The 26,827-nt window shown below is 42.2% G+C and overlaps 1 protein-coding gene across 1 annotated transcript in view; it reads left to right on the top strand.

Annotated features, from left to right (window-relative positions):
• The window catches only part of LOC113407365 (mutS protein homolog 4-like), a 62,993-nt gene that overhangs the window by 13,520 nt on the left and 22,646 nt on the right, over nucleotides 1-26,827 (top strand). Inside the window, exons 3-11 of the mRNA XM_029912387.1 lie at nucleotides 2,197-2,360; nucleotides 8,279-8,389; nucleotides 10,648-10,763; nucleotides 11,627-11,800; nucleotides 12,739-12,911; nucleotides 16,864-16,931; nucleotides 19,850-19,924; nucleotides 20,327-20,391; nucleotides 20,999-21,168. Of these exons, the coding sequence (XP_029768247.1) occupies nucleotides 2,197-2,360; nucleotides 8,279-8,389; nucleotides 10,648-10,763; nucleotides 11,627-11,800; nucleotides 12,739-12,911; nucleotides 16,864-16,931; nucleotides 19,850-19,924; nucleotides 20,327-20,391; nucleotides 20,999-21,168 (1,116 nt within the window). The remainder of the gene's footprint in view (nucleotides 1-2,196; nucleotides 2,361-8,278; nucleotides 8,390-10,647; nucleotides 10,764-11,626; nucleotides 11,801-12,738; nucleotides 12,912-16,863; nucleotides 16,932-19,849; nucleotides 19,925-20,326; nucleotides 20,392-20,998; nucleotides 21,169-26,827) is intronic.

Here is a 26,827-nt window from a genome sequence, read left to right as displayed (position 1 = left end):
CTGGGGCAGCAAGCTCTGACCCCAGCAGCTTTCCAGCAACGCACCAGTCTCACACTGGCTTCCACAAGCCTTGTTTACTACTTGCAAGATGACCCCAACACACTCTGAGTCCCGGATTTTCCCAAAAACGTGTGTTCTGCAATGACCAGCCCTCTCCTGTATAGTTCAGATATTAAGGTACATTGTCCCTGTAAGAAGTCAATATTCAGTAGTTTGTTACTTTAGATGGAGTTACCTAACAGTTCAGTTTAAACACAGCACTGGATTGGTTTAGATTAAAAATAAAACAAGTTTATTAACAAAAGAAGATAGGATTTAAAGTGAATTCAGGTATAAGATAGCAGTTAGAAATGGTTACAAACAAATAAAAGTGAAAACATGCATCTAAAAGTCTAAAACTTAATCTAGCAAGGTTTGGTTCAAGGTTTTGTTTAAGATGGCCTTTCTCACCCATGGTTTTCCAGCAAGATCATGAATTACCTTTTACTTCATCAAAGGTTCTGGTGCCTTTGTTTTAGGTGAAAGAGAATGTGAGGTTCTCTACCCCTTTTTTTATAGTCCAGTGAACCTTTTAAATGGATTCTTCTGAGGGTTACCCTTCAGAGTAAAGTTTATTCAAGCAGTAAGAAAAGCAACATGGAGTCTGGTGGTGAAGGAGGCTCCATGCCCCTACTTGTGTTTGTTAAAATGCAAATTGTTCTGTTTCCTGCCATCTCTTCCCCCTGCTGTCTTATAGAGTCTGTCTACTATTTATATGGAAATTGAGGCAAACATGCATTCCTTTGTTTAGCATGGACCTGTGTAACAATTTTTGCCTAGGCATGGCTGTTTGGTTTTGAACGTGTGCTAATGACATCATATGGGGGAATTCATATCTTTCATATAATGTTGCTATATACATATCACCATGATATTATTCACCAGTGAGTTATTTGTTTTCAAATGATATGTTACAAGGCATATTTTGTACAAAGCTTATTACAATAGTGTGTAGAGTGTGAATAGATGGGATGCTTTTGGTCAGGTGTCTATAAGGGTTCTGAGAGGTTGAGAACCTCTGGTCTACAGGATTAGGCTTCAGTGTGGAAGTCAGGAGACCTGTATTCTAAACCAAGTCCTGACACCGATTTGCTTGCAGTCTGATACGGGCAAATCAGTTCTTTAAGCCGCAGTTTCCTTAGTGGGAAGATGGAGATAATGATGTTCATCATCTCCTGTGATGTTTTGAGGTATAGTCAAATCATGTTTGTGAAGTTCTATATAAGTGGAAAGAAGAGTAAGTCCTCAGCAGATGTAGGAATAGGATAGGCTTTTCTGACTTTTTAGCCCTGTGCTTGTCTCTCTAAACCATGTTTCATCTAGAACACCACTCCTATTTCCTCCAAACTTCTGTATGCTTTTGGATGTTTGCTCCTGTTGGAGTTTGTAAAGCACTTATATGTGCTGTGCATATATATGGAACTCTGTGCAGTTCCTGATGTATATATTAACCACATTCACTAATTGATTCCTCACCAACTCCAAAACATGGAATTTCTAAGCCAGATTGCTTAGGAAAATTTCACCAAAGTGAAACATAATTTGTCTCAAATGCATTGTTTGATTTTCCACAAACATCAGAACATTTCTCCGTTAGCATAAGATCAGATATGAAATTTCAGAAAGGTTGGCTTAGTTTTGACAAAGTTAGGGACACCTCATCAGAACTACACTTTTAATGGAAAACTACCTTTAATTTCAGTGTCTCTCTCCATATTTTAATTTGTCTAAATTTGATCAGCAATAATAGCTGCCCTCAGTTTTGTATTTAAAATTACAAATGCTTTATGATCGTAATTGCCCTTCTATTCTTCACCTGTTTTTCATAATGCAGAAATAGTGCTCATGCACTGTATTTTCTACACATATTTGCACCTTTAAAAATGTCATTCTTCGTGTTCACCCCCTATTTGTGTACATGTGCTCTGTTCTTTATTTTTTCACATATATACATGGTGTTCAAATAATTGATAATATGGCTCATTCTCTGCATAGTACATCAAATGTAGAATCCAGCAACTTGTACTTTAAATTTTTAGGTAAATTTGGACAATTGCTAGACTTTTGCTTCTTTGTGAGTGCAGGATATAAGTACATACATTGTTCACTCTATCATGAACTGGGTCATAACTATAAACGTATACTACTGTTTTGCAGTTACATCCTCATCTGCTGTCTCTGCTCATTTGGTTGCATCCGTTATTGTAGCTGTAGTAGAAGGGAGAGGACTTGCCAGAGGTGAAGTAGGAATGGCTAGTATTGACTTAAAGAACCCTGAAGTGGTATTATCCCAATTTGCGGACAATACAACCTATGCTAAGGTAATTTTGAATACTTTTGGTTGCTGTATATGGTAGTATTTTACATAATGATGAAGATTATTATTGATGTCCTTTTTTGTCAGAAGTTTTTATAAATAATAGCAGGAAATCTCTGATTGACAGCTGCAGCTTGTTCATACCAGGAGTAATACAAAAAATAAAGTAGCATTGTTAATGTGAAGGGTAACATCATTTATGCTGGCTTTTTTGTACATTGGATGCTCATTTTTGAAGCTGTCTCTCTTAAAAGATTCTATCAACTCATTATAGCAAGTGAGTTTTCTCTTCAGTAATAGTGTATTTATTTGTGTCTGGATTCTTTCTCCTCCCTTTTCCCACTCTCCTTTGGGGTTCCACTATGACCCTGTCCTTGGCCTTGATCCTCAAAGTTACCTTTCTAATTTTGATTTGTCTCCATCCATGCAATCCTGTATTTCAGTCTCTCTCTCAATCTGACATCCCCTCTTAATTGTCTCCATCTTAGAATTAACATGATAAAAATGGAACTCCTTTCAAGTCCTTCCTGCATTTTCCTTGACTGTTGACATCACTATCTTCCCTGTCACTCAAACATAACCTGAATCGTCTTTGATTCTTTCCTCTCCCATGCTCCCACATCAAGCTCTGTCCAACTCCTGCTGTGTTTTGCTCTAATGTTTTTAAAATCTGCCCTTTTTCATACTGTACACACTGCAAAAATGTGTTCCTCATTATCTCACATTTTGATTGCTGTAACCTCCTTTTTGCTGGCTTCCCTGACAGCACATTCACCCTTCAGTCCATACAAAACATATCTGCTAAGATCATCTCCCTTTACCTGTCACTCTGATTTTACCCCTCCATCAACTTCCCATTTTCTGGCCCCATTGTCTTCAATGCCCTTCACTACAATGCCCCTCTGTTATCCATACTTTTCTTATTGTGTTGTGACCTCGGCTTTGCCAATGATATTGGCTTCAACCATTGTTGCACTTTCTTTCATGCCACCCCTTATGCATGGAACACCATCCCTGAATTAATATGTTAAGGCCACTATCTTCTCCTCCTACAAATCCCTCCTTAAGACTTATTTCTGCTGTAATGCCACCAAAAAACTAAACAGCTAATGATGGATAGGTTAGGCAGCCACAGCCCAAACAAAAATCTTTTAGATGGTTCAGAACTATTAAGTCTATGTAGTCTCATTAATTTATTATAGTTACTCCCATTCCCCTACCACCTCCTTTCAGTTGTTTGTCACACTGGTTGCATTTTGTCTTAGACTGTAAGAGATTTTAGACAGGGATTATGTCTTTCTATTTTTTTGTACAGCACCTTATCACCTATATAGTGGAGCCCAAATCCTAATTTGGGGCCTTTGGGCACTACTGAAAATAATACAGTTAGAAACAATACATAATAATTGATCTTGTTAGGTATATGTAGATGTTAATCCTTTCCTAGATAAGAAACTAGCAGCAAAATTCAGTTGTACTTTAAATCAAAGTTAGGCTCCTGACCCAGGCAGCACAGACTTTTGGGTCAAAAGAGGGGACATCTTTCCTCTCCTCTTTCAGCTTCACCCAGAAGAACTAGCCCCTCTCTCAGGGGAAGCAGACAGTCTTTTTTACCTTGTCTGTTGTGCCCTGTTTGACTTTCTGCTCCTGATCCTTCTAGCTGCTGGAGGACCAATTCTTGTTGGTTCTGCCAGCTGCTGAACTTGGTGGACTCTCTTGGCAGCCAGTGGAGTATCTAAACTCACTGCTCTTTTCCACCAGAAGGAAACCTGCTTGGGGCAGGATTAGCCAAGGTGGGAGGGCATCAAACACGTGGTACACCCTGTCACAATGAGTATCTCATGTGAAAAGGAAAAGCTGGTTTAAATATGTATCTTTAAACAGAGAAATAATGCAGGTTAGACTGTAGCATGAACATGTATGCATAAGAAGTTACAAGGTCTAAAATATGACCTAATCCAAAGAGCCTTATACAGTCCAAGTGAGTCTGGAGCTCATGACCTTCAGGAGCACCATGAACTTCTGCAGCTGCAAACCCAGAAAGTTACTTCTGATTGAAAAGGTACTTCCTCAGTCACACCCGTAGAATGCCATTTTAGGCATAACATTCTTCTTCTTCTTCGAGGGCTTGCTCATATCAATTCCAATTAGGTGTGTGCGCGCCGTGTGCACGATCGTCGGGAGATTTTTACCCTAGCAACACTCGGTGGGTCGGCTGAGGCGCCCCCTGGAGTGGCGCCTTCATGGCGAGGGACCAAAAAGGAGTAGGACTTCAGACTGAAGCAGCTCCTTATGGAGTCCGCACGCCGGGTCTTGGCACCATCGTCTTCGGTGCGGAGTGCCCCTGCGGCACCGACTGGTCCGGCACCGCGTTCGGAATTTGCTCCCCCCCTCCTTTCCTGTCCCGCTTCCTTTGCTTTGTGGTCCATCAACAGCACTTTCAATTCACCGTCCTTCCTTTTGGCCTGTCTACAGCCCCCAGGGTGTTTACCAAGTGCATGGCTGTTGTGGCTGCCTCCCTTCATCGACAACGGATCCAAGTGTTCCCATATCTCGACAACTGGCTTATTAGGGGTCACTCCAGGGATCAGGTGCAGTCTCATGTTCAACTCACCATGAACATGTTCAATCGACTGGGCCTCCTGCTCAATGTCGCGAAATCCACTCTGGTACCAACCCAGAGGATAGAATTCATAGGAGCAGTCTTAGACTCAGGCCTAGCCTGGGCACTTCTGCCAGAAGCACGCTTCCAATCCCTGGCGAACATCATCCACAGCCTGCAAAACTTCCCGACCTCGACCATGAAAACATGCCTATGCCTCCTGGGACACATGGCCTGTTGCACGTATGTGACCAGGCATGCCAGGCTGTGACTACGTCCACTCCAAGCCTGGCTATCAACAGCATACCGCCCCGGTCAGGACAGCTTGATCACGGTGGTTACCATCCCACCAGGGATATTAGCCTCTCTAGGCTGGTGGCTGGACCCCAAATCAGTGTGCGAAGGGGTGCCATTCCACGCCCTGCAGCCCTCCATGTCCCTAGTCATGGATTCGTCATCCCTGGGATGGGGAGCCCACCTTGGGAACCTTCCATACACAGGGGCTATGGTCAGCAGGAGAGTTATCCCTCCACATCAACGTACAGGAACTCAGAGCAATGTGCCTGGCGTGTCAAGCATTCCGAGAGCGCATTCAAGGCCATTGTGTTGCAGTCCTCACAGACAACACAATGGCCATGTTTTACATCAACAAGCAAGGGGGAGCCCGGTCGTCCCCCCTCTGTCAGGAGGCCACTCATCTGTGGGAATTCTGCATAGCCCACTCGATACATCTGGTGGCGTCGTTTCTCCCAGGAGTCCAGAACACCTTAGCGGACCACCTCAGCAGATCATTCCAGGCTCACGAGTGGTCGGTTCGCCCAGACGTCATCCACTCTGTCTTCCTGAAGTGGGGCTTTCCCCTGATAGACCTATTCGGCTCTCGCGAGAATCGAAAATGCCAGGTGTTCTGCTCTCTCCAAGAATGCTCTCCGGGTTCCCTGTCAGATGCCTTCCTAATACAGTGGAAGGATCACCTATGCTATGCCTTTCCTCCATTCCCGTTAGTCCACAGGGTCCTGATCAAACTGCGCAGGGACAGAGCACGTCTGATTTTGGTCACCCCAGCGTGGCCCAGACAGCACTGGTATACCACTCTCCTAGAGCTGTCGGTGGACACTCCGATTCAACTCCCGCTGTGGCCAGACCTGATCACTCAGGACCACAGATGACTCTGTCATCCCAACCTGCAATCTCTCCACCTCACAGCGTGGTTGCTGCATGGCTAAATCAATCTGAGCTGTGCTGCTCTCGCTTGGTTCAGCAGATCCTTTTGGGTAGCAGGAAGCCCTCTACCACGTCCACATACTTAGCCAAGTGGAAGCATTTTTCCTGCTGGTGCGCTCAGAGTCATACGGCTCCCCTACCTACCATCTTGGACTACCTCCTGTCCTTAAAACAGCAGGGCTTGGCAATATCATCCATCAGAGTGCACCTGGCAGCTATTTCGGCTTTCCACCCGGGCGAAAACGGGCGTTTGGTCTTCTCCAATCCCATGGTCAGCAGATTTCTCAAGGGGTTGGAGCGCCTGTTCCCACAAATTCGACAGCTGGTCCCTACGTGGGATCTTAACCTGGTCCTATCCAGACTCATGTGTGCCCCGTTCAAGCCGATGGTCACCTGCTCACTCCTGTACCTTTCCTGGAAGACAGCTTTCCTTGTAGCTATCACCTCGGTGAGGCGGGTGTCTGAGCTCAGGGCACTCACATCAGAACCACCGTATACGGTGTTCCACAGGGACAAGGTACAGCTGCGACCCCACCCGGCCTTCCTCCCTAAGGTGGTGTCTGCCTTGCATGTCAACCAGGACATCTTCCTCCCTATCTTCTACCCAAGGCCGATGCCTCTCGACGGGAACAACAGCTGCACTCCCTGGACGTTCGCAGGGCCCTGGCCTTCTACATCAAGCGAACGAAACCTTTCAGGAAAATGTCGCAGCTGTTTGTTGCGGTGGCAGACCGGATGAAGGGCCTCCGGTCTCCTCCCAGCGCATCTCGTCCTGGATCACATCATGCATCCGTGCGTGCTATGACTTGGCTGGTGTCCCAACTACGCACCTTACCGCCCACTCCACGCGGGCTCAGGCTTCATCCTCTGCTTTCCTGGCGCACGTGCCCATACAGGAGATATGTAGGGCAGCAACTTGGTCATCAGTGCAGACCTTCGCCGCCCACTATGCTATAGTGCAGCAGTCAAGGGGTGATGCTGCATTTGGTTCAGCGGTCCTTCACTCCACGACATCTCACTCCGACCCCACCACCTAGGTAAGGCTTGGGAGTCACCTAACTGGAATCGATATGAGCAAGCACTCGAAGAAGAAAAGACGGTTACTCACCTTTGTAACTGTTGTTCTTCAAGATGTGTTGCTCATATCCATTCCAAACCCGCCCTCCTTCCCCTCTGTCGGAGTAGCCGGCAAGAAGGAACTGAGGGGGCGCTGGGTCTGCCGGGGCATATATCCAGCGCCAGGAAGGCGCCACTCCAGGGGGCACCTCAGCCGACCCACCGAGTGTTGCTAGGGTAAAAATCTCCCGACGATCGTGCACGCGGCGCACACACACCTAATTGGAATGTATATGAGCAACACATCTCGAAGAACAACAGTTACAAAGGTGAGTAACCGTCTTTTTTTTGCAGGGGTGCTTCATCATATATATATATATTTTTATATATTCATGACATGAGATAAATTATTATCCAAATCTTTTACTTTAATTTTAGGTATTTTTGTAACTATTTTTCTGTTTTATATTAGTGAGCGATATCTGCAGACACTTCTGTTTGGAAAATTATTACTGCAGGCTATTTCTTTTTTAGTTCTTGTATGCAGCAGTTGGAGAGACAAGAGTGCATAAAAGTGAAGGAGAGGAGGAAAGAAACGTAACAGATTTCTACATGCTACAAATAATTAATAATAATATATGTTCATCTACTATCTTTGGAGCGTGGTGCAATAGGTGTAACTAAATCCTCTCTTTTTGCATTATATTTATCTTATTGCTTTCTGTACTACACTTACCTCATTATCTGGTCAACAGAAAGTTCCTAATGACGCAGTCTCACCTGTTACCAGCGCTCAAAGCTCAGGAAGTGAAAAAGCCATTAAAAACCTTACTGTTTTTGGCACTGACTGGGAATAGATGATGTCTGCCTGGTTTTTGTGCGTGCACATCCCTTTAAGTGGAATTTTTAATTGATTTAAAAGTGTTAGCTGACAAATTCTATAATCTTTGTAATTTCTGGACTATTTTATTTATTTGTGAAAATGTACTTTGAGACTGCTAAATGATTTTTAATGAATTATGTTTTAATTTTGTTTTTAGGTTATCACAAAACTCAAGATTTTAACACCATTAGAAATAATAATGTCAAATACTGCTTGTGATACAGGGAATACAACAAAATTGTTCAGTTTGATAACAGAAAATTTCAAGGTAATCTTTTTTTAGACTTCATTTAGTTTTTATAGGGCTCCTATTTGACTGGTTTTATATGGTTGCAGATTTGTGACCGTCTTTATGAGGGGATCCAAATGCTGAATCCCTTAGCTCACTGGGGCTGGGCAAAGTTTAGGCAGTGTTCCTGGCTTTTGGCCTCTGCGCGCACACTCCAGGTGTTACCTTGTGTCTGACACCTCTTTTGGCAGTGGTGACCCCACAGTCCAACTGCCTATGTCCCAAAAGTAATACCATCTCCCACAAGCCTCCCCAGCAGCTCTTGCACATTTCCCAGAATCCTTCCAAAGATGTGAGCTTTCTGGCTTACAGTTTGCCTCTTCAGGGACATGCAACAGTGAAAGCCAACAGACACGTAGACAGACTTTCACAGGATTCTAAAGTAGTATTGCTCTTTACTTAATAGAATGAGAAATGCATAGATCTAGATAAAATAATAAACATATGTATACACATTTCCTTGCCTCAGGTTCCTCACCATTCTGGAGAGTTCTTTAGGCTTGGGCAGAGTCCTCTGAGGTGTCTTCCTCTCCAGGTCATGTCTTCTGACTTATGGAGATTTTCCAGCCCATCTAACCTTCTCTGACCTTTGTTGGTCCTGCAGTTAAATTGGATCCCCCACTATGAATGCTTTCCTTTCTCTTCCCCTCTTCTTACCAAAGCTTACTGTTTCTCTTGTGAGTCATTTTAAAATCTTAGCTTTGTCATCTTTGTCTCTGTGTCCTGTCTGGCAGTTTTCCATTCTCTACTTCCCCTCCCTGCAGACAAGTTGGAGGAAGTGGTTTCTCCCAGCTCCAGCCAATCTCCTTAGCATGTTCATTGCTTGGTCCAGGGCACAGTGATTAAGGTTAACAACTCTCCATTGGCCTTGGTCTGGTAGGTACATAGAGCTGTCCATGTCAGCAGCTGATGGATTCCACATACACACAGTCATTCTGTAATGCAAAAATTTATAATAACTTCATAGCATCAACCAGAATTAATAAGTTGTGGCACTTTGGGGTTCAACCTGGACCAATAAGGGGCTGTGTAACTGCCTGCCCTGCAACTCTGATGCCTTAAATGTGATGCTGGTGTGGCTCACAGCTCTGACACCAACAGTCAGCCTACATGCATGCAGGTCATATCCTGACTTCCACCACGCAGTTGCTTTTTGCAGGTTGACCACAACACCTGTGCCCAATACTGAATTTCCCCGAAAGTGTTTGCCCTGGAGTGTCCAGTCCTGTCTTGGAATACTCACAGAAGCTAAGTTTGCTTCTCCTTTAAAGAGCCAGTGAACAACAGCTCATTAATTTAATGGGGGTTTGACAAACACTTTTTTCAGTCAAAGCACTGAACTGGTTTATAGTAAAAGTATAACAAGTTTATTAAATAAAAACCTCATAGGTTTAAGTGATATCAAGTATAAGGAATAAAGATAGGAAGGGTTACAAGCAAACTAAAGTAAAAATCTATTTCTAAGATTAAAACTTAATTTTTAAAGCAAGTTACAATCTTTGTCTAAGCAGGGTTCTGATCTGTATTCATTCCCAGAAATTTCAGTTCCCTGAGTTGAAGGATCCAACATTCTGTGATTTCAAGAGCTCTGGCCCCTTTAGTCCCTCAAGTGATGGATGCCAAAATAGCTTCTTGTCTTTGCTTATATCTTCTAAAGTTCAATGAACTTTTGGGGGCTCAGCCTGCTGTGTCCAGCAGGGAGCCGACGCCATGTTAATTTTTGCAGTTTTGTGTTCCCCCGTCGTGATAGTTAAGAGGCTATCTCCCCCACTTACCCATTTGATGGTTTTATTTACCTTCAGTGTAAGTGCAGCTTCATCATCCCTGCCTGATGACCAGACCAGTCAGACAAGCAAACATACACTCCCCTGTCCAAGGCAGACTGGGCCCATGCACTGGTTGCCAAACACATTTTAAGAACGTAATTCCAGCACACATCTATAACTGTTTGTACACACTCTGTACATACACCATGTAGTGAGCTTCAGGACCAGTGTGCCACCAATTTGCTCATGATATCCTACATGACACCTTCCAGATACAGATCATAATAGCGGTGAGTGGGGGTACACTGAGTATGTCAGGCCTGACAAAAGTTGCTGACCCAGAGTTGTAAACTGCCAATGGGCCTCTGTGTCACATTTTTACATACAGAGATTCCCCAAATCATCACAACACTACGGTTCCTTTCCATGAGATTTTGAAACCTTTGCTGTTTTTGTTTTTGTTGTTATTAGAACGTGACTTTTACTACTGTCCAAAGAAAATACTTCAATGAAACAAAGGGCTTGGAATATATAGAACAGTTGTGTACATCTGAATTCAGCACTGTCCTAATGGAGGTTCAGTCCAAGTACGTTTAACCTAAATAAGAAAAAGAAGTAGTGTTTCCAGATAAAAGGTTATGACAGTTTGTACAGATTTAATACACTGGCCAGTGGCTTCTCATTAATTGGTACACACATGCCTACCAGAGCGTGGCGGGGAGCTCGGGGCTTCTGCCTTGCGGTGGGGTGGTGGGGCTAGAGGTTTCTGCCAGAGACAACTGGTGCCTGCTGAGAGTGGGGGGGCACAATTTGTTGGGGAGGCGAACCTTTAGTTTGTCACGCCCCTCCTCTTACCATCAGTGACCCCTCCCTGCAGCTCCCAGGTGTTAGCAGTGCAAGGAGAGGGAACAGCAAAAGCAGAGGCTCTCCCTGCAGCTCCCAGCTGTTTGCTGCTGCCTCTCCCCATGGCCGAAGCTCCCAGCATGTCGGCTCCAACAGCTGCTGTGCAGGGTGGGAGCCCAGTGGCACAATGTAACCGAACAGGGCCAGCAAACCCTGGGAAAAATCTAGGGGGGCATGTGACTCCATGTGCCCCACCACGCATTGCCTCTGGCTTCTGCGCAATGGGAAGGGTTGTCTTGGGGCTTCAGCCCTGCGGGAGTCGCCTGCTGGGGCTCGGGGCATCAGCAGGAGTGGGGCTGAAGCCCAGAGCCCTGGCAGGCATGCCCTGGTTCTCGAACTTCTGAAGATTGTCATATATGGTTCGGAGGGTAAGCAAGTTTGGCTACCCATGGTTTATACAGTGCTCCCAATCCCTAATAGGTGTGAACATGACTCTACAGCTTGGCGTAAGATTGCTAAGAGAAACCTTCTCCCTAAGTACAGTAAATGTTTTTGCGCTGGATGAGGAGAAATATTTAATGTTCAATAAATGTTTACTACTTTACAGGTATTACTGTCTAGCAGCTGTTGCAGCTTTGCTAAAATATGTTGAATTTATTCAAAATTCAGTTTATGCTCCTAAGTCACTCAAGGTTCGTTTCCAGGGAAGTGAGCAAACTGCTATGATAGATTCATCATCAGCCCAAAATCTTGAATTGTTAACTAACAACAGAGATTCTCGGTAAGATTATTTTGTTTATACAAATAATTTTTTTTTTCATTGTTATAAATTTATAATGCACCAAGTTCTATGGCACATGTATCTAATCTATCTAGTCATAGTAATTATATCGTATGCAAAGCTGATTTTTAAATAATTTGAAATGAGAAATGAACTGCAACTTAGTGCAAAATTTGTAGTCCTAGCCTGGAATTTTTTTATGTGCATCAGGAAACCCCTAATAATAAAAGGGATTAGAAAGAAAGAAGAAAAGATAAGAATTGTGTAAAGGTGTATAGTGTATCTGTCACAAATGAGCCTGCTGTCAGCAGGTTTGATTTATATAACTGACCCACAAGTTATCTGTGGCCACGTCTCTACCTAGCAGCTGAGCAAGGGGGATGTCGCCACTTTTGGGGAGTCCAGAAGTGGGTAAGCGCTGCCCAGAGCCCGCCTTACTCCGTCCTGGGCGCCAACCTCCTGCCCCCTCCCATACCCAAACTTTGCTGCTCGGGGGGGGGAGGGGGGTATTGAGCCAAGTAGGGAGCCCGCCGGCCTCGCCCACACCAGCACCAGTGGGAGTCCCAGGCAGCGTGCCGCCGCCTGTGGCCCCCCAGCACCAGTAGTGGTTCTGGGCAGCCCCCTCCCCAAGTTTTATTCACTGGTAATTTTAGTAAAAGTCATGGACAAATTCATGGCCCATGACCTTTGTTTACTGCCCGTGACCTGTCTGTGACTTTTACTAAAAATACCTGTGACTAAAATGTAGCCTTACTCATAGTCTGATTTTCCGTCTGAGGTCCCAGAGCTCACATGGAGTTCAAGGGAATTTGTGTGTGCTCAGCACTTCTGGTAATCAAGCTATAAATTGTAGGCTAATTTAATCTGAAAATTTCATTTGATTTGTATCAGCTTGATTTTTTTTATTTTTTGTTTTTTTAAATTTGTTATTTTCAAAGGAATGGTCACACTCTTTTTGGCGTTCTAAATTATACTAAAACTCCAGGTGGAAGCCGAAGACTTAGGTCTAATATCCTGGAGCCTCTGGTTGATGCTGAAACAATTAACACAAGATTGGATTGTATTCAGGAACTACTCCAGGATGAGGAGCTCTTTTTTAGTCTTCAGGCAGGTAATAGCTTGTTTTATTTTTAAAACACTTAAAATACCCATTTAAATATTTTGGTTTTTATAATAGCTGAAAACTCATAGCATGTATTAATAAAATAGATATGAAACATGTTTTGACTTGTCAAATTACATTTCATAGTGGATTTTAAAAATGCTATGATTTCTAGTAATAGTTCATAATCTGTCATTATTTAATTTGACTTTTTACCTCTTTTTTGATCATTTTGCTAAAATTTTTAGTAAATGAGGCAGACCAGCGAATGGTGCTTTAAAGAGGAATTAAATTCGCAAAACCTTTATTTCTTGGTTTTGGACGGCTTATTGTGGTTTTTGGCTAAACGAGTAATCACTTTTGGTCAGATCAGGAACTCTTTCCAAGGCTTTCACAACACAAAAATGGATGACATGTAGTCTATAGAGCTACACTCTTTAGCTTGATATTATACCAGTGGAGCAGATGTGAATATATAAATACCACCAAATTTTGCAGATCGTCAGAGTGGCTTAGATAGTATGTTTATCCTTTATTTTTACACCTTAAATATTACAAATACACATTTTTAAAATAAAAGTTTGGAAAAAGTTACTGCATCACAACTACCAAAAACAGTGAATGGGAATTTCTCATTCTTTCTCTGTCTCCATCCTATCATAGAAAATATTTTGACATTTATATCCCACCTGTCAAGAAGTAAGGAGGCAAAAGGTATAAAAACACCGGCCCACCCACTTTTTCTTTAGTATTTTTGCTTCCTTTCCCTTGGAAACATGGAGTGTATTTCTCCAGTTTTAACTTCATCCATACCCACCCACCCCATTTCAATAGATCAGAAATATGCATGTGAAGATGGTCCTGCTAGTGAAGGCAGGGGGCTGGACTCGATGACCTTTCAAGGTCCCTTCCAGTTCTAGGAGATAGGATACCTCCATTAATTTATTTATTTATTTATAAGATGCAGCAGAGGAGACTGTGTTTTGGCACTTGTAGCTCAAAGGTAGTGAGGTAGGTAGGAGAGGTGGACTATAATATATGCTTTCCCACAAGACTACTTGTCAAACATTGTCTCTTGATCTTGTTAGTGATCAGCTCTCTAACTTGTGAGGAACAGCTGCTTTCTTTCTATTAAAAGAATAGGACAAGGAACTCCCAGAATCATTAATTTTGATTTTTAACAAATCTGGGAACAAAGAAGGATTGGAAAAAAGTCACCATTTACTAATATTTTAATATTTAAAGAGGGTAAATGGGATGACCCAGATAACTGTGGGCCTCTATCCTGGCAAAATCATGGAAAGGCTGATATGGAATGCAATCAGTGAAGAATTAAAGGATGTTAGCATAATTAATGCCAATCAACATGGTTTTATGGAAAATAGGTCTTGACAAATAAATTTGGTATTTTTTGACAAGATCACGTTTGATAAAGTTTACTGTGTTGGCATAATATACTTAGATTCTAGCATGCATTCTGATTTTTTAAGAATTTGCACTATGTGTAGCCCATGTTAAATGGATTAATATTTACAGATGACACTCAAATTGGTGGAGTGATAAATAATGACGGGGACAGGTAAATTATACAGACAATCCTGGATCATTTAATAAGGTGAACAATATGCATTTTAATACAGCCAAAAGTAAGATCATACATCTACGAACAAAGAATGTAAGTCACGCTATTCTGGAATGCAGCAATCCTGAAAAGGACTTGGATGTACTGGCAGATAACCATTTGACTCTGAGCTTCCTCTGTAATGCTGTAGCTAAGAGGGTGAACATGATCCTTAGATGCATAATCGGGAATATCGAGTAGGAGTAGAGAGTTGGTATTATGTCTGTATACTGCATTAGTGAGACCTTTACTGGAATACTGCATTGAGTTCTGGTGTCTCCAATTTTTCCAACATCATTTTTGAAGTGGAAAAGGTTCAGCGAAGAACTACATGAAAGATTTGAGACTGGAAAACAAGCCTTATAGTGAAAGACTAAAGAAGCTCAATCTATTTAGTTTATCTAAGGGAAGGTTAAGAGGTGATTTGGTTACAGTTTCCAATATGTACGTGGGAAAGTGATATCTGACGGTAGATAGCTCTTTAATCCAGCAGAAAAAGGCACAGAAAAGGGCCCAGGGTTAGAAACTGAAGCAAAAGAAATTCAGACTATAAATAAGGCACAAAGTTTTAACAGTAAGGGTAATTAACTATTGGAACAACTTACCTAGGGATATAGTGGATTCTCCATCATTTGGAGTCTTAAGATTTGACATCTTTCTAAAAGGTATGCTGTTGCTCAAACAGAAGTTATAGGTTTGATGCAGAAATTACTGGATGAGGTTCTATAGCCTGTGTTGTGTAGGAAGTTAGATTTGAATGGTTCCATCTGGCCTTAAAATGTATGAACCATACAGCTCTCATTATTTTCTTTGTGACTGTTAGAACAGTTCTGATGTGGGTGATGGTCCTTATGATTTGTAAAAATTTTCACACTGGTCCTTGCCAGAAATGTAGGTCTCCCATTGTGATCTCTCATTCTTTGCCCTTAAGACCAGGTGTGAAATGCAGCAGGAGCTAGGGTAATACCTGAGAAAGGTCAGTACATTATCTCCTTTCAAGTGGAGGCTAATTCCTCAGTTGTGTCCTTTCATGACATTTCTAATATGGAAGTTGTCAACCTTCACCTTCCATCTTTCAGAGTCACAACAGAGTTGTAAAACTTCTAGTTTCCTTTGGATACCAGTCCACCTGGTGATGTTTCCAACATAGCTGGTTCTCTTTCTTCCTCTTGCCTGATAGTATAAGAGCTGGAATCAAGTTGCTCTGGTGATCGGCAAGCAATTTGTCCACAGAAAGATTTTATTTTCTTACCTACAATATCAAATAATTTTGCTCTTTTAAATTGTTCCGTTTCATCACCTGATCATTCATAATTTTGGTTATCCAGCTAATTTTTAACCTTCTGTAACACCAAAACTTAAACGCTCTGAGTCGTGTCTCAGTTTCCTTTTTAAATGTCCAGCTCTCACACCATACAGGAGGATTGACCATATGTTTAGCTCTTCAGCAATCAGTGCTGTAGCACCACTAAAGCACTCCCACACACCAGGGCTTTTATTGGATTTGGGGATCTTTCCTCTGCAGGATGCATGGGGGTCTGCTGCCTCTTCAATAGTTCAGTAGTGCCCACCAGCCAGCATCTTTCTTGAGTTATTGTAGTTGCATAGTTAGTGCTATATTCTGTCTGGCTTCCTTCTGATAAGGTCATTCCACCATAGGCTCAGGTTACAACTCTTGAAATTGCACGGCAGATACATAGTCATCTTTTCACTGTCATAATTGGATGGGAATTTTCAAACAGAGAATGTTGCTATGATTTTTAAGATAGCCTGTTTGCTCTTGAGGACTGCCTGCTACATCTGCAGTCTGACATGTTTTCTGTTATAAGATAGGAAGTAGAGACATTTGACAAGGGACAGTAGTTTATTAACAATGCCGTTTTTGTTATAGTCTCCCACTTTTCCCTCATTTATATTTCAGCCCTCCTACCCTGTTGTGGGGATAGTAATGTTCTTACCGTTCAATATTTTTTAGGTTGTTTAAGTTCTGAGAGTTTCTTTACTGAAGAGAATACAGGAGAGCTGATGTCATTATAGCCATCATGATACAATGACCAAGAAGTACTCAGATACCATGCTTATGGATGTGACATAAGAATCTAGATAGATAGGTAGTTCTTTTGTCTGTTTTCTTTCTGGTAATTGAAGCTACAATACTTTGTAAAGATTTTTCTGTGATAGGATGAGGGAAGAAAATGACTTCACAAACAGAAGTACTAAATAGTTTTCTGTGCCTGTTTTCTTTTGGAAAATTAAATCACTTATTTGTTAAAGATTTGTTATTAAAATTATCGCAAGTTTTAACTCAGTTTCTAATTTGTGTTTAATTTTGTTTTACAGTGATTTCAAGATTCCTGGATACTGAACAACTTCTTTCAATTTTAGTACAAATTCCAAAGCAAGATACAGTAGGTTTATAAATGCATCTATCTCATAAATAATGAATAATTGTCAGTTATCTCAATAGAGTATGCAACATGTAAACTTCATATAGCAGCTGTACAATTGTATTATAGTGTAAGAAAAAGATTGTACATTAAAAAGGGATGGAAACATAGTTTTAAAGATATACAGTGATTTATATATGTTGCTCCTCACCCAGAAAGATGAAAGTACATACCCCTTAAACTAAACCATATTTTTACTTTGTAACAGGAGAAGAATTTCAGCCAGTCACAAAGTGTTTTCATTTATTTATTTAGATTTATGTAGAGAGTAAAAGAGCACCCATCTAATGCTCTAGGCATCTTTGACAATATTTTAAAAATACACTGAAACAGGCCTGTTGGTTCCCCCAGATCAGCTCAAATACACAGCAACAAAATACATGACTGATGTGAATTGCTCTCACACGATCCACAACTTCCTACACCCAGTCTAATCCAACACTCATTTCTTCGCAAGTGAGGGAGAAAAGGTGGGCAAAGCAGCAAGGCTAACAAGCTCAAGCTGTTACGGAGTTGGAGAGGAACCGAGGCCCTGTTACCCTTGTGGAGAATGACTAAAAAAATGTGACTGTTGTTACTTCACAAATGCCACTGTACTTTTAAAATCTGCATCCTCTTATTTATTCATCCTAATCACACCTTCATCTTAACATCACTGGAGAGTAGGAGAGAGAAGTATTTTCATATGAGCATGAAAGGTAAAATACACCTTTTAATGTTAAAAATTGTATAATAGAAATAATCTCCTTTTTGTAATATACTCATAGTTTTTAGATCGATTGCCCACTTAACTTTGCTTTGTCTATTAATTAGCCTCAGGAGCCTCTTATGCAATGTAAAGCAGTTGAGATTATCCCTTATAAATGGGCTGCAAAAAATTTACTAAAAAACAAACCTCTTTAGTTTAGTTTCAGTTACTAAATAAACTTTCCAAACCTGTCAAGCCAGAACTTAGAATCTTGTTCCTTTTAGCTTCCAAACACAGGCCTTCATGCTTACGCCAAGTGAAAGTCTCTTACAACTATGAAATAAGTTCTCTCTCAGCAGCGATCAGGATACAAACTATTAATACACATAACATAGACAGTACAATTAGATGCAGCAATTATTAACATTTGTTTTATTACAACTCATTTTCTTCAAATATAGCACATGCACAAATTTTCAAGGGGATTAAAATATATTGAAAATTTGAACCTGCCGTATGTAGCAAGCTGTTTTAGAGATAGAGGGATACCGAGAATATTTAAATACAAGTCAACATCTCAAATCAAGGTATTTTTAGGGCCAGATTCTGCCACCCCATTTTGTTTTAAATGTAATTTTAAAAAATCTGTTACGTGCCCCTATCCCCAGTGCATCAACAGCAAGATTTGAATCCTGGACTTCAGCACCGACCTTGACAGCTTCAACTAACTCATCTCAGAGTAGGCTGTTATCACTTCAGTTATTTGCAAACTGCAAAACATTACTAACCAATGACTAAGTGCATCCAACTAGTGCAAAAAAGTATGTCAGGAAAGTGCTTTAGTAACAAAACAGCTGCCTAGACTTCATTGTTAACAAAAGAACTATTCTGATTCAGTATACTTAAAATACAGCCAGTACATCACAATTTTCCTTAGTGTTTCTGGATGCTAGTTCAGACAAAAAAGAAATTAGAAAGGAGATAACTCTTTCTTTGTACTCTCATCCATGTGCCTATTTTAAAATGTTAAAAAATAAATTAAAACACCACGTTATAATGCAACAGAGAGTCCTGTGGTACATTTAAGACTAACAGACTAATGTTACTAACAGGTATAGAATAAAAAAAACTGTTGAACGATGCTTTTTTTTCTTTTCTTAAAAGCAAGACACACTGAAGTTCCTGGAGTTGTAATTGGTAATGTGTGTATGTGGGGGGGATTTTGGCAGAAACTTGCAATGGTTGGAACAGCTACCCTTGCTTGCTTTCTCCTTGGTAAGGTGACCCAAGGCAATCAAATTGCTCCATCTTAAGAAATATTTCTGTAAATGTCGCCCCTGATACTTTGATTGCACTAAGACACCGTCTGGGCTGATTGCCAAGCCTCATTCTGAGAAGAAAATTCTGCAAAATTCAGTAACATATAAAGGGATTTAATTGAGTTCTGTGAGCACATTTTTCCTTCTAAGAAACTTCAGAACATTAGAAATTGGGTGGGTTGGGGTGTTTCTGTTCCAAAAATTTGTAGCATAATTATTTTTAAAGTAAACTAAGACTTTTTAGTAGATTTTTATGTGTAATTGAATTTTTCATAAAATTGAAATAAAAATACTGTTTAGTATTTCCCACACAGGAGCCTTCACTTTTATTTATATTTTCTATTAATTTGACTTTAAAAACAAGGAAGATTTTCGTTTGTGCCTTTGAAAATCTGCCTTAGCTTTTACATAAGATTTTTCCATTTTTCAAATCTAAAGTTTTCTTCAGTTTCATTTTCAGAAGCCATTGATTTTCCAACATTGATTTAAACTCTCCACACAAAAATTAGATTTTTTTTTCTTATGGAACTGCTACCTATTCTTTCTTTATAAGGCAACAGCACATAGCAAATGTTCTGTTCTCTGTAAGAAAGCGCAAATATTTTAGACTTCTTGTCAGTTGAAGAATTCTTTTTTGAAAATATTGTATTGTAATTTGAGTTTTCTCAAGCCATATATAGTCAAATATATATATTTTTTAAAAACAGCAAATTTACAAATTGTCAAGCTGGTCATTAGTCATATGAATTTTCATAAATCACTTAATAGTGCATGAAAAATACATTCAGAATATGTGTGTAAAATGCATGCTTGTTTTGAAATGTATTTTAAAAATTTATACGTACTGTATTTGTAATATTTTTTTCCAACAGGTTAAAGCTGCTGAATCAAAAATAACTAATTTAATCTATCTGAAGCATACTCTGGAACTTGTGGATCCTCTAAAGGTGAAATGTATTCTGTTACTTTTTCTATATAAAACCCAAACTAGTTAATCTTTGTTGTCACACAGTGCAGTTCATTATATTTACTTTATATCTCATGGAACTGTACATTGTCACTGTAGTAACATCCTCTAAAAATAAGACAAGGGCCTCTAAATCTATGCTAAGTTTGATATTGATTTAAAAATAAACATATTTGAGTCTCTAATACTTTCGGAACTGGATTCTGAATGCTAGTTAAAAGCTTAATTTTATAATGATTATGCCAGCCCAGCCGGTAAGCTCTCTATATCACCCCAATTTCAAATAAGCCTAGGTGACTCTAAAGGCCTTACAGACTGTCAAAATGGTTATTTAATCATAAAAACATGATTAAATTTTAATCTATATTTTAATTTTCAATAGGCTGCTTTGAAAAGCTGCAAGACACATCTGTTAAAGGCATATTACAGTTCTCTGGAAGACAAAAGGTATTGTGATAATATTTTCATAGCTAGAATATCTTGTTGTCTCCTTTTTTCTGAGGATGTCTAGGATTTTAAGATGTTGCTTCTTGAATTATTTATAGATATAGCTCCTGTTTTTTGTGTTATCATTAGAAACTCTTAATTTTACTTATTCTTTATGAAGTTTTTAGAAATTCAGTTTTTCAACTATTGCAGGAGAAATTTTAAAAAAGATAAACAGAAAATTGGTTTTAACAATAGTTGATTGGTTATGAATGACAAACATAATTGGAGTTCTTACAAAATTTAAATACTCCAGTAGATATTATTGAAAAGACAAAAAAAAATTGAGAATACTTTGATTTCTTAGAATCACCCAAAATGACTCAGGACAAGTAGCGGTTTCCGATATCTGAGCAGTGTGCAATGTCTGCTATTCTTTAAGGTATTAAAATATTTAGGTTAAAGTTAAGTGTGTTCATATGATGTCTCAGGTAAAAAAAAAAATCACATGGTAAGTTTTTAGTGTATTGGCTTCAGTCATTTTTATTTATAATTGAAGATGATATTGAAAATGAAGTTGAAAAATATTACCTAGCTAATTCCGTTACTGATATAACTACTGTTGTAGGTTTGGAATCATACTTGAAAAGATTAAAACTGTCATTAATGATGATACAAGATACACAAAAGGATGCCTGAATATGAGGACCCAGAAGTGCTACGCAGTCAGGCCAAACATCAATGAATTCCTTGATATAGCTCGTAGAACATACACAGAGATTGTAGATGACATAGCAGGTATTTCATGATTGATCACTAATAGAAATATATTGCACCTGTTATATAGAACCATAAAATTGTACAAGAATATATATAGTGCTAACTTTCTAATGAAGAGAAGGCAAGTATTTTTATTGTAATTTGATTTTGTCATTGATAAAAAAAAGTTGAGGTACATTTGAAATTAGGGTTGCCATACGTCTCGGTTTTCCCAGACACAACCTCTTTTTGGTCCTCCGATCTCTGTTCTGGCAGATTTTTGAAATATGAACAAATGTCCATGATATTTCCTTTCTTGTCCTATTTCAGGACATTTTGAGGACATTACACTTCTTATTTATAAATGTTAGATATTCAAAGATATTCAAAGTAGAAAGAAACTGTACTCCCCTCCCCCTCCAGCTCTCCCTTTCCCCTTGCAGTGTCCTCTATTTGGGAACTTAAAATATGGTAACCCTATTTGAAATGTACATTGAGGTTTTCCATTTGTAGATAAAAACTGTAATTAAAATGAAATGATGAATAATTATTTTGTGATTTTAAAAAGTAAAAAGATTGCTTCATTTATTCTGCCACAAAAAAACAAGCTGTATATGAATCAAACATATTGTAATCTTTCCATTTAAAACCTATGGTTTGCACCTACAATGCAGTGCATCTAAATTCAGTTTGAAGTGTTGAAACAATATTATTTCAAATAAAATTTTCTGGTACAAAAAATTTAGTTTTATCATCTGCTGACACATTACAAACACAAATACTTTGTTTTTAATATTTTAACTAGTTTGAGTCGTGAGCTATGATTTAACTGTGTGCTATTAAGAATTGTGTAAAACCACTTTCTTGATATTATTTTAAAGCCAAAATGAATAAAATCAATGTTGGAAGAATGCCTCTATTATTTGAGTGTAACTGTTTTAGATAAAGTGTCTAAAGTTGATGAAAATAATTGTCTTTTTCCGAATGGCTCCTATCACGTTTCTGAGCAGACAAGATTGTTCTTTTAGGCCTGGTCTACACTAGGCGTTTATGTCAAATTTAGCGCCGTTACATCGAATAAACCCTGCACCCGTCCACACCACGAAGCTATTTAGTTCGACATAGAGGTCTCTTAAATTCGAGTTCTGTACTCCTCCCCAACGAGGGGAGTAGTGCTAAATTCGACATGGCCATATCGAATTAGGGTAGGTGTGGATGGAAATCGACGCTAATAGCTCTGGGAGCTATCCCACAGTGCACCACTCTGTTGACGCTCTGGACAGCAGTCCGAGCTCGGATGCTCTGACCAGCCACACAGGAAAAGCCCCGGGAAAATTTGAATTCCTTTTCCTGTCTGGGCAGTTTGAATCTCATTTCCTGTTTGGACATCGTGGCGAGCTCAGCAGCACTGGCAACGATGCAGAGCGCTCCAGCAGAGATGGCCGTGCAATCCCAGAATAGAAAGAGGGCCCCAGCATGGACTGATCGGGAAGTCTTGGATCTCATCGCTGTGTGGGGAGATGAGTCCGTGCTTTCCGAGCTGCGCTCCAAAAGACGGAATGCAAAGATCTATGAGAAGATCTCTAAAGCCATGGCAGAGAGAGGATACAGCCGGGATGCAAGGCAGTGCCGCGTGAAAATCAAGGAGCTGAGACAAGGCTACCAGAAGACCAAAGAGGCAAACGGACGCTCTGGAGCCCAGCCCCAGACATCCCGTTTCTACGAGGCACTGCATTCCATCCTAGGTGCGGCCGCCACCACTACCCCACCAGTGACCGTGGACTCTGAGGATGGGATATTGTCCACTGCCGGTTCCTCGGACATGTTAGCGGACGGGGAAGATGAGGAAAGAGATGAGGAGGACGAGGCCGTCGACAGCGCTTGCAACGCTGATTTCCCCGACAGCCAGGATCTCTTCATCACCCTGACAGAGATCCCCTACCAACCGTCCCCAGCCGTTAACCCGGACACAGAATCAGGGGAAGGATCATCCAGTAAGTGTTTTAAACATGTAAACATTTATTTTTAACAGAACAGGAATATTAAGAATATTAACAATGGGTTGTGCATGATTACTTTGCCCTAGGCGCTTAACGTTTCAGTCCCGGGCAGTGCAACTATTAAAAAAAAACTAACAATGTCCGGTTTTGCATGATTGTTCTGCCCAAGCCGCTCTACTGTTTAGTCCCTGCCAGTGCAGCTACAGTAAAATGCGGTCTACATGTCCGGGGATAGAGCAGAAATCCTCCTGGGACATCTCGACGAAGCTCTCCTGGAGGTAATTGGAAAGCCTTTGCATCAGGTTCCTGGGGAGAGCGGCCTTATTGGGTCCTCCGTGGTATGAAACGTTTCCGCACCAGGAGACAATCAAGTACTCCGGGATCATTGCCCTACAGAGCATGGCGGCATACGGCCTTGGTCTTTGCAGGCTTTCCCGGAGCATTCTTTCTTTATCACTGTCTGAGATACTCATCAGGGTGATGTCGCTCATGGTGACCTGCTTTGAATTAGGTAGGGGAATGTTAGTATTGGGACTGCTTGCCCGTTCCTTTACAGAACTGTAACCGCCGGTTTACAGCCACGCGGTGGAGGCGGGAGAGGGGCGGCATACAGGGATCTTTCCCTGGGACAGCCGCGAGGGGGTGGGACAGGGGCAGAGTTGATGCTTGCCAGATTGCTGGCAGCAGGGACTGGCGTTGCTTTCAATGTGAAAGGAGGCCAGTGCTACTATTAAAGTTTTAAGCAGCCACAAGTCTACGGCTTACCATGTCTGCCTGCTACACAAATTCCGGTGTCCTGCCCCGCTTCTCAGATCGGCAGTGCAAGACCCCAGGCACTGAATGCGAGGGCCGAAAATTCGACCTTGTCCTGAGTGCGCATGTGATAGGTGCTGTGCATGGTCTTGTTCACAGAGAAAGACTATGTTCTTTGTTCACAACTACATTTATCTTTCTGAGGAATTCACTCCCTTTTTCCCATTCCCACAGCCACATCTGCGACTGTCTCCCAACCCAGCCTGGCATCACACTCCCAGAGGCTAGCGCAGATTAGGTGGAGGAAGAAGAGGACGCGGGAGGACATGTTCTCGGAACTAATGGGCTGCTCCCGAGCCCAGGCAGCACAGCAGACCCAGTGGAGGGAGAACTTGTCCCAAATGCACCGGTCACACATGGAACGGGAGGAGAGGTGGCGGCAGGAAGACCAGCAGGCGACTCAAACGCTGCTTGGACTAATGAGGGAGCAAACGGACACGCTCCGGCGCCTTGTGGATGTTCTGCAGGAACGGAGGCAGGAGGACAGAGCCCCACTGCAGTCTATCAGTAACTGCCCTCCCCCGCCACCAAGTCCCATACCCCCCTCACCCAAAGTCCAAAGAAGGAGGGGCGGCAGAGTCCGTGAAAACTCTCACTCCACCCCTGCAGACTGCTCAAGCACCAGAAGGCTCTCATTCCCCAAAATTTGAAAAGTCCTTTCCTTCCCGCCTCACCCAAGCCCCCATCCAAGTTTCACCCCCCAGTTTCATGTGTGGTTGTTAATAAAAAATACGTTTCTGTTCATTACTGTTTCCATCATGTTCTTTAGAGGAGAGTCTGTCTGAAGTGGGGGAAAGGGGTTGGTAATTGGACAGGACAGCAGCAGGGCACACACACAGTGCAGTCACTAGTTACCCTGGTCAGTCTGGGAGGTGGTTTTCATGTTCTGTGGGGGGGGGGGTTGCTCTGTGACTTTGTGGCGGGGGAGGGCAGTTACAGATCTTATGCAGCGGTCCTTATCCTGGATCACAGAGCCACGCAGCAGGGGATCTGTAACCCTCCTCCCCCTGCCACAAAGTCACATAGCCACCACATACACGCAGTCCCCATCAGGAGGGCTGGCAGGCTCCGTTGAAACAACCAGTCCACCACTGCGGAGCCTGTCATTCCTGCAGTTTAGAAGCGTCATTTGCATCAGTACACTACACCCGCTCCCCACCACAGTCTGCGTCCCAGGTTTAAAACATTCCTGCAAAAACAGTAATAAAGAAAACGGTGGCCATTAACAAAATAGAAGTCATTTTATTTTTAAACGTGTGTTGGAAGGGGGTGAAGGGGGTATGTAATTGGAGAGGATAGTCAACATTGACTGGGTAAAGAAACGGGGGCAGGTTCAGCTTCTCTGTACACAAACTTAAAAGTCACAGGTTACCCTGCTCACTCAGGAACCTAGCTTTCAGAGCCTCCCGGATGCACAGCGCGTCCCGCTGGGCTCTTCTAATTGTCTGGCTGGGCGTAATCAGAAGCCAGGCTATTTGCCTCAACCTCCCACCCCGCCATAAAGGTCTCCCCCTTGCTCTCACAGAGATTGTGGAGCACACAGCAAGCTGCTATAACAATGGGGATATTGGTTTCGCTGAGATCACAGCGAGTCAGTAAGCTTCTCCATCTCCCCTTGAGACGGCCAAAAGCACACTCCACCACCATTCTGCACTTGCTCAGCCGGTAGTTGAAGAGTTCTTTTTCAGTGTCCAGAGCGCCAGTATAGGGCTTCATGAGCCAGGGCATTAGCGGGTAGGCTGGGTCCCCGAGGATCACTGTAGGCATCTGCACATCCCCAAGAGTTATTTTGTGGTCCGGGAAGTAAATACCTTCCTGCAGCCGTCTAAACAGACCAGAGTTCCTGAAAACGCGAGCGTCATGAACCTTGCCCGGCCATCCGACGTTTATGTTTGTAAAACGTCCCCGATGGTCCACCAGTGCTTGCAGCACCTTTGAAAAGTAGCCCTTTCTGTTAATGTACTGGCTGGCCTGGTGGTCCGGTCCCAGGATAGGGATGTGAGTTCCATCTATAGCCCCACCGCAGTTTGGGAATCCCATCGCGGCGAAGCCATCTATGATGGCCTGCGCGTTTCCCAGGGTCACTACCTTTGAGAGCAGTACCTCAACGATTGCGTTGGCTACTTGCATGACAACAACCCCCACGGTAGATTTGCCCATGCCAAAGTGGTTCGCGACTGACCGGTAGCTGTCTGGTGTTGCAAGCTTCCAGAGGGCTATGGCCACTCGCTTCTGGACAGTCAGGGCTGCTCGCATCCGGGTGTCATTGCGCTTCAGGGCAGGGGACAGCAACTCACAAAGTTCAAGGAAAGTCCCCTTCCGCATGCGAAAGTTTCGCAGCCACTGGGATTCATCCCAGACCTGCAGCACTATGCGGTCCCACCAGTCCGTGCTTGTTTCCCAGGCCCAGAATCGCCGTTCCACAACATCCACATGACCCATTGTCACCGTGATGTCCTCGGCGCTGGGTCCCGTGCTTTCTGACAGGCCTGTGCTACTCTCAGACTTCAGGCCCTCACCGCGGTGCCGTAGCCTCCTCGCCCGATGTATCTGCATCTGCCTCTGGGAAAGGTGGATGATAAGCTGCGAGGCGTTGACAACGGACACAACTGCAGCGATGGTCGCAGTGGGCTCCATGCTCGCAGTGCTGTGGCGTCCGCGCTGTCACTGACCAGAAAAGTGCGCGAACTGATTTCCCGCCGGCGCTTTCAGGGAGGGAGGGCGGTAGTGACGGACGGATGACGACAGTTACCCAAAAGCACCCTCGACACATTTTTTTACCCAGAAGGCATTGGCGGCTCGACCCAGAATTCCAATGGGCAGCGGGGACTGCGGGAACTGTGGGATAGCTGCCCACAGTGCACCGCTTCCAATGTCGACGCTTG

Source organism: Terrapene carolina, unplaced genomic scaffold, assembly GCF_002925995.2.
Source record: "Terrapene carolina triunguis isolate 2854851 unplaced genomic scaffold, T_m_triunguis-2.0 Scaffold211, whole genome shotgun sequence".
Classification (NCBI taxonomy): domain Eukaryota; kingdom Metazoa; phylum Chordata; order Testudines; family Emydidae; genus Terrapene; species Terrapene triunguis.
The sequence above is the reverse complement of the archived record's forward strand: the minus strand, read 5'-3'. Positions and strand labels throughout refer to the sequence as shown.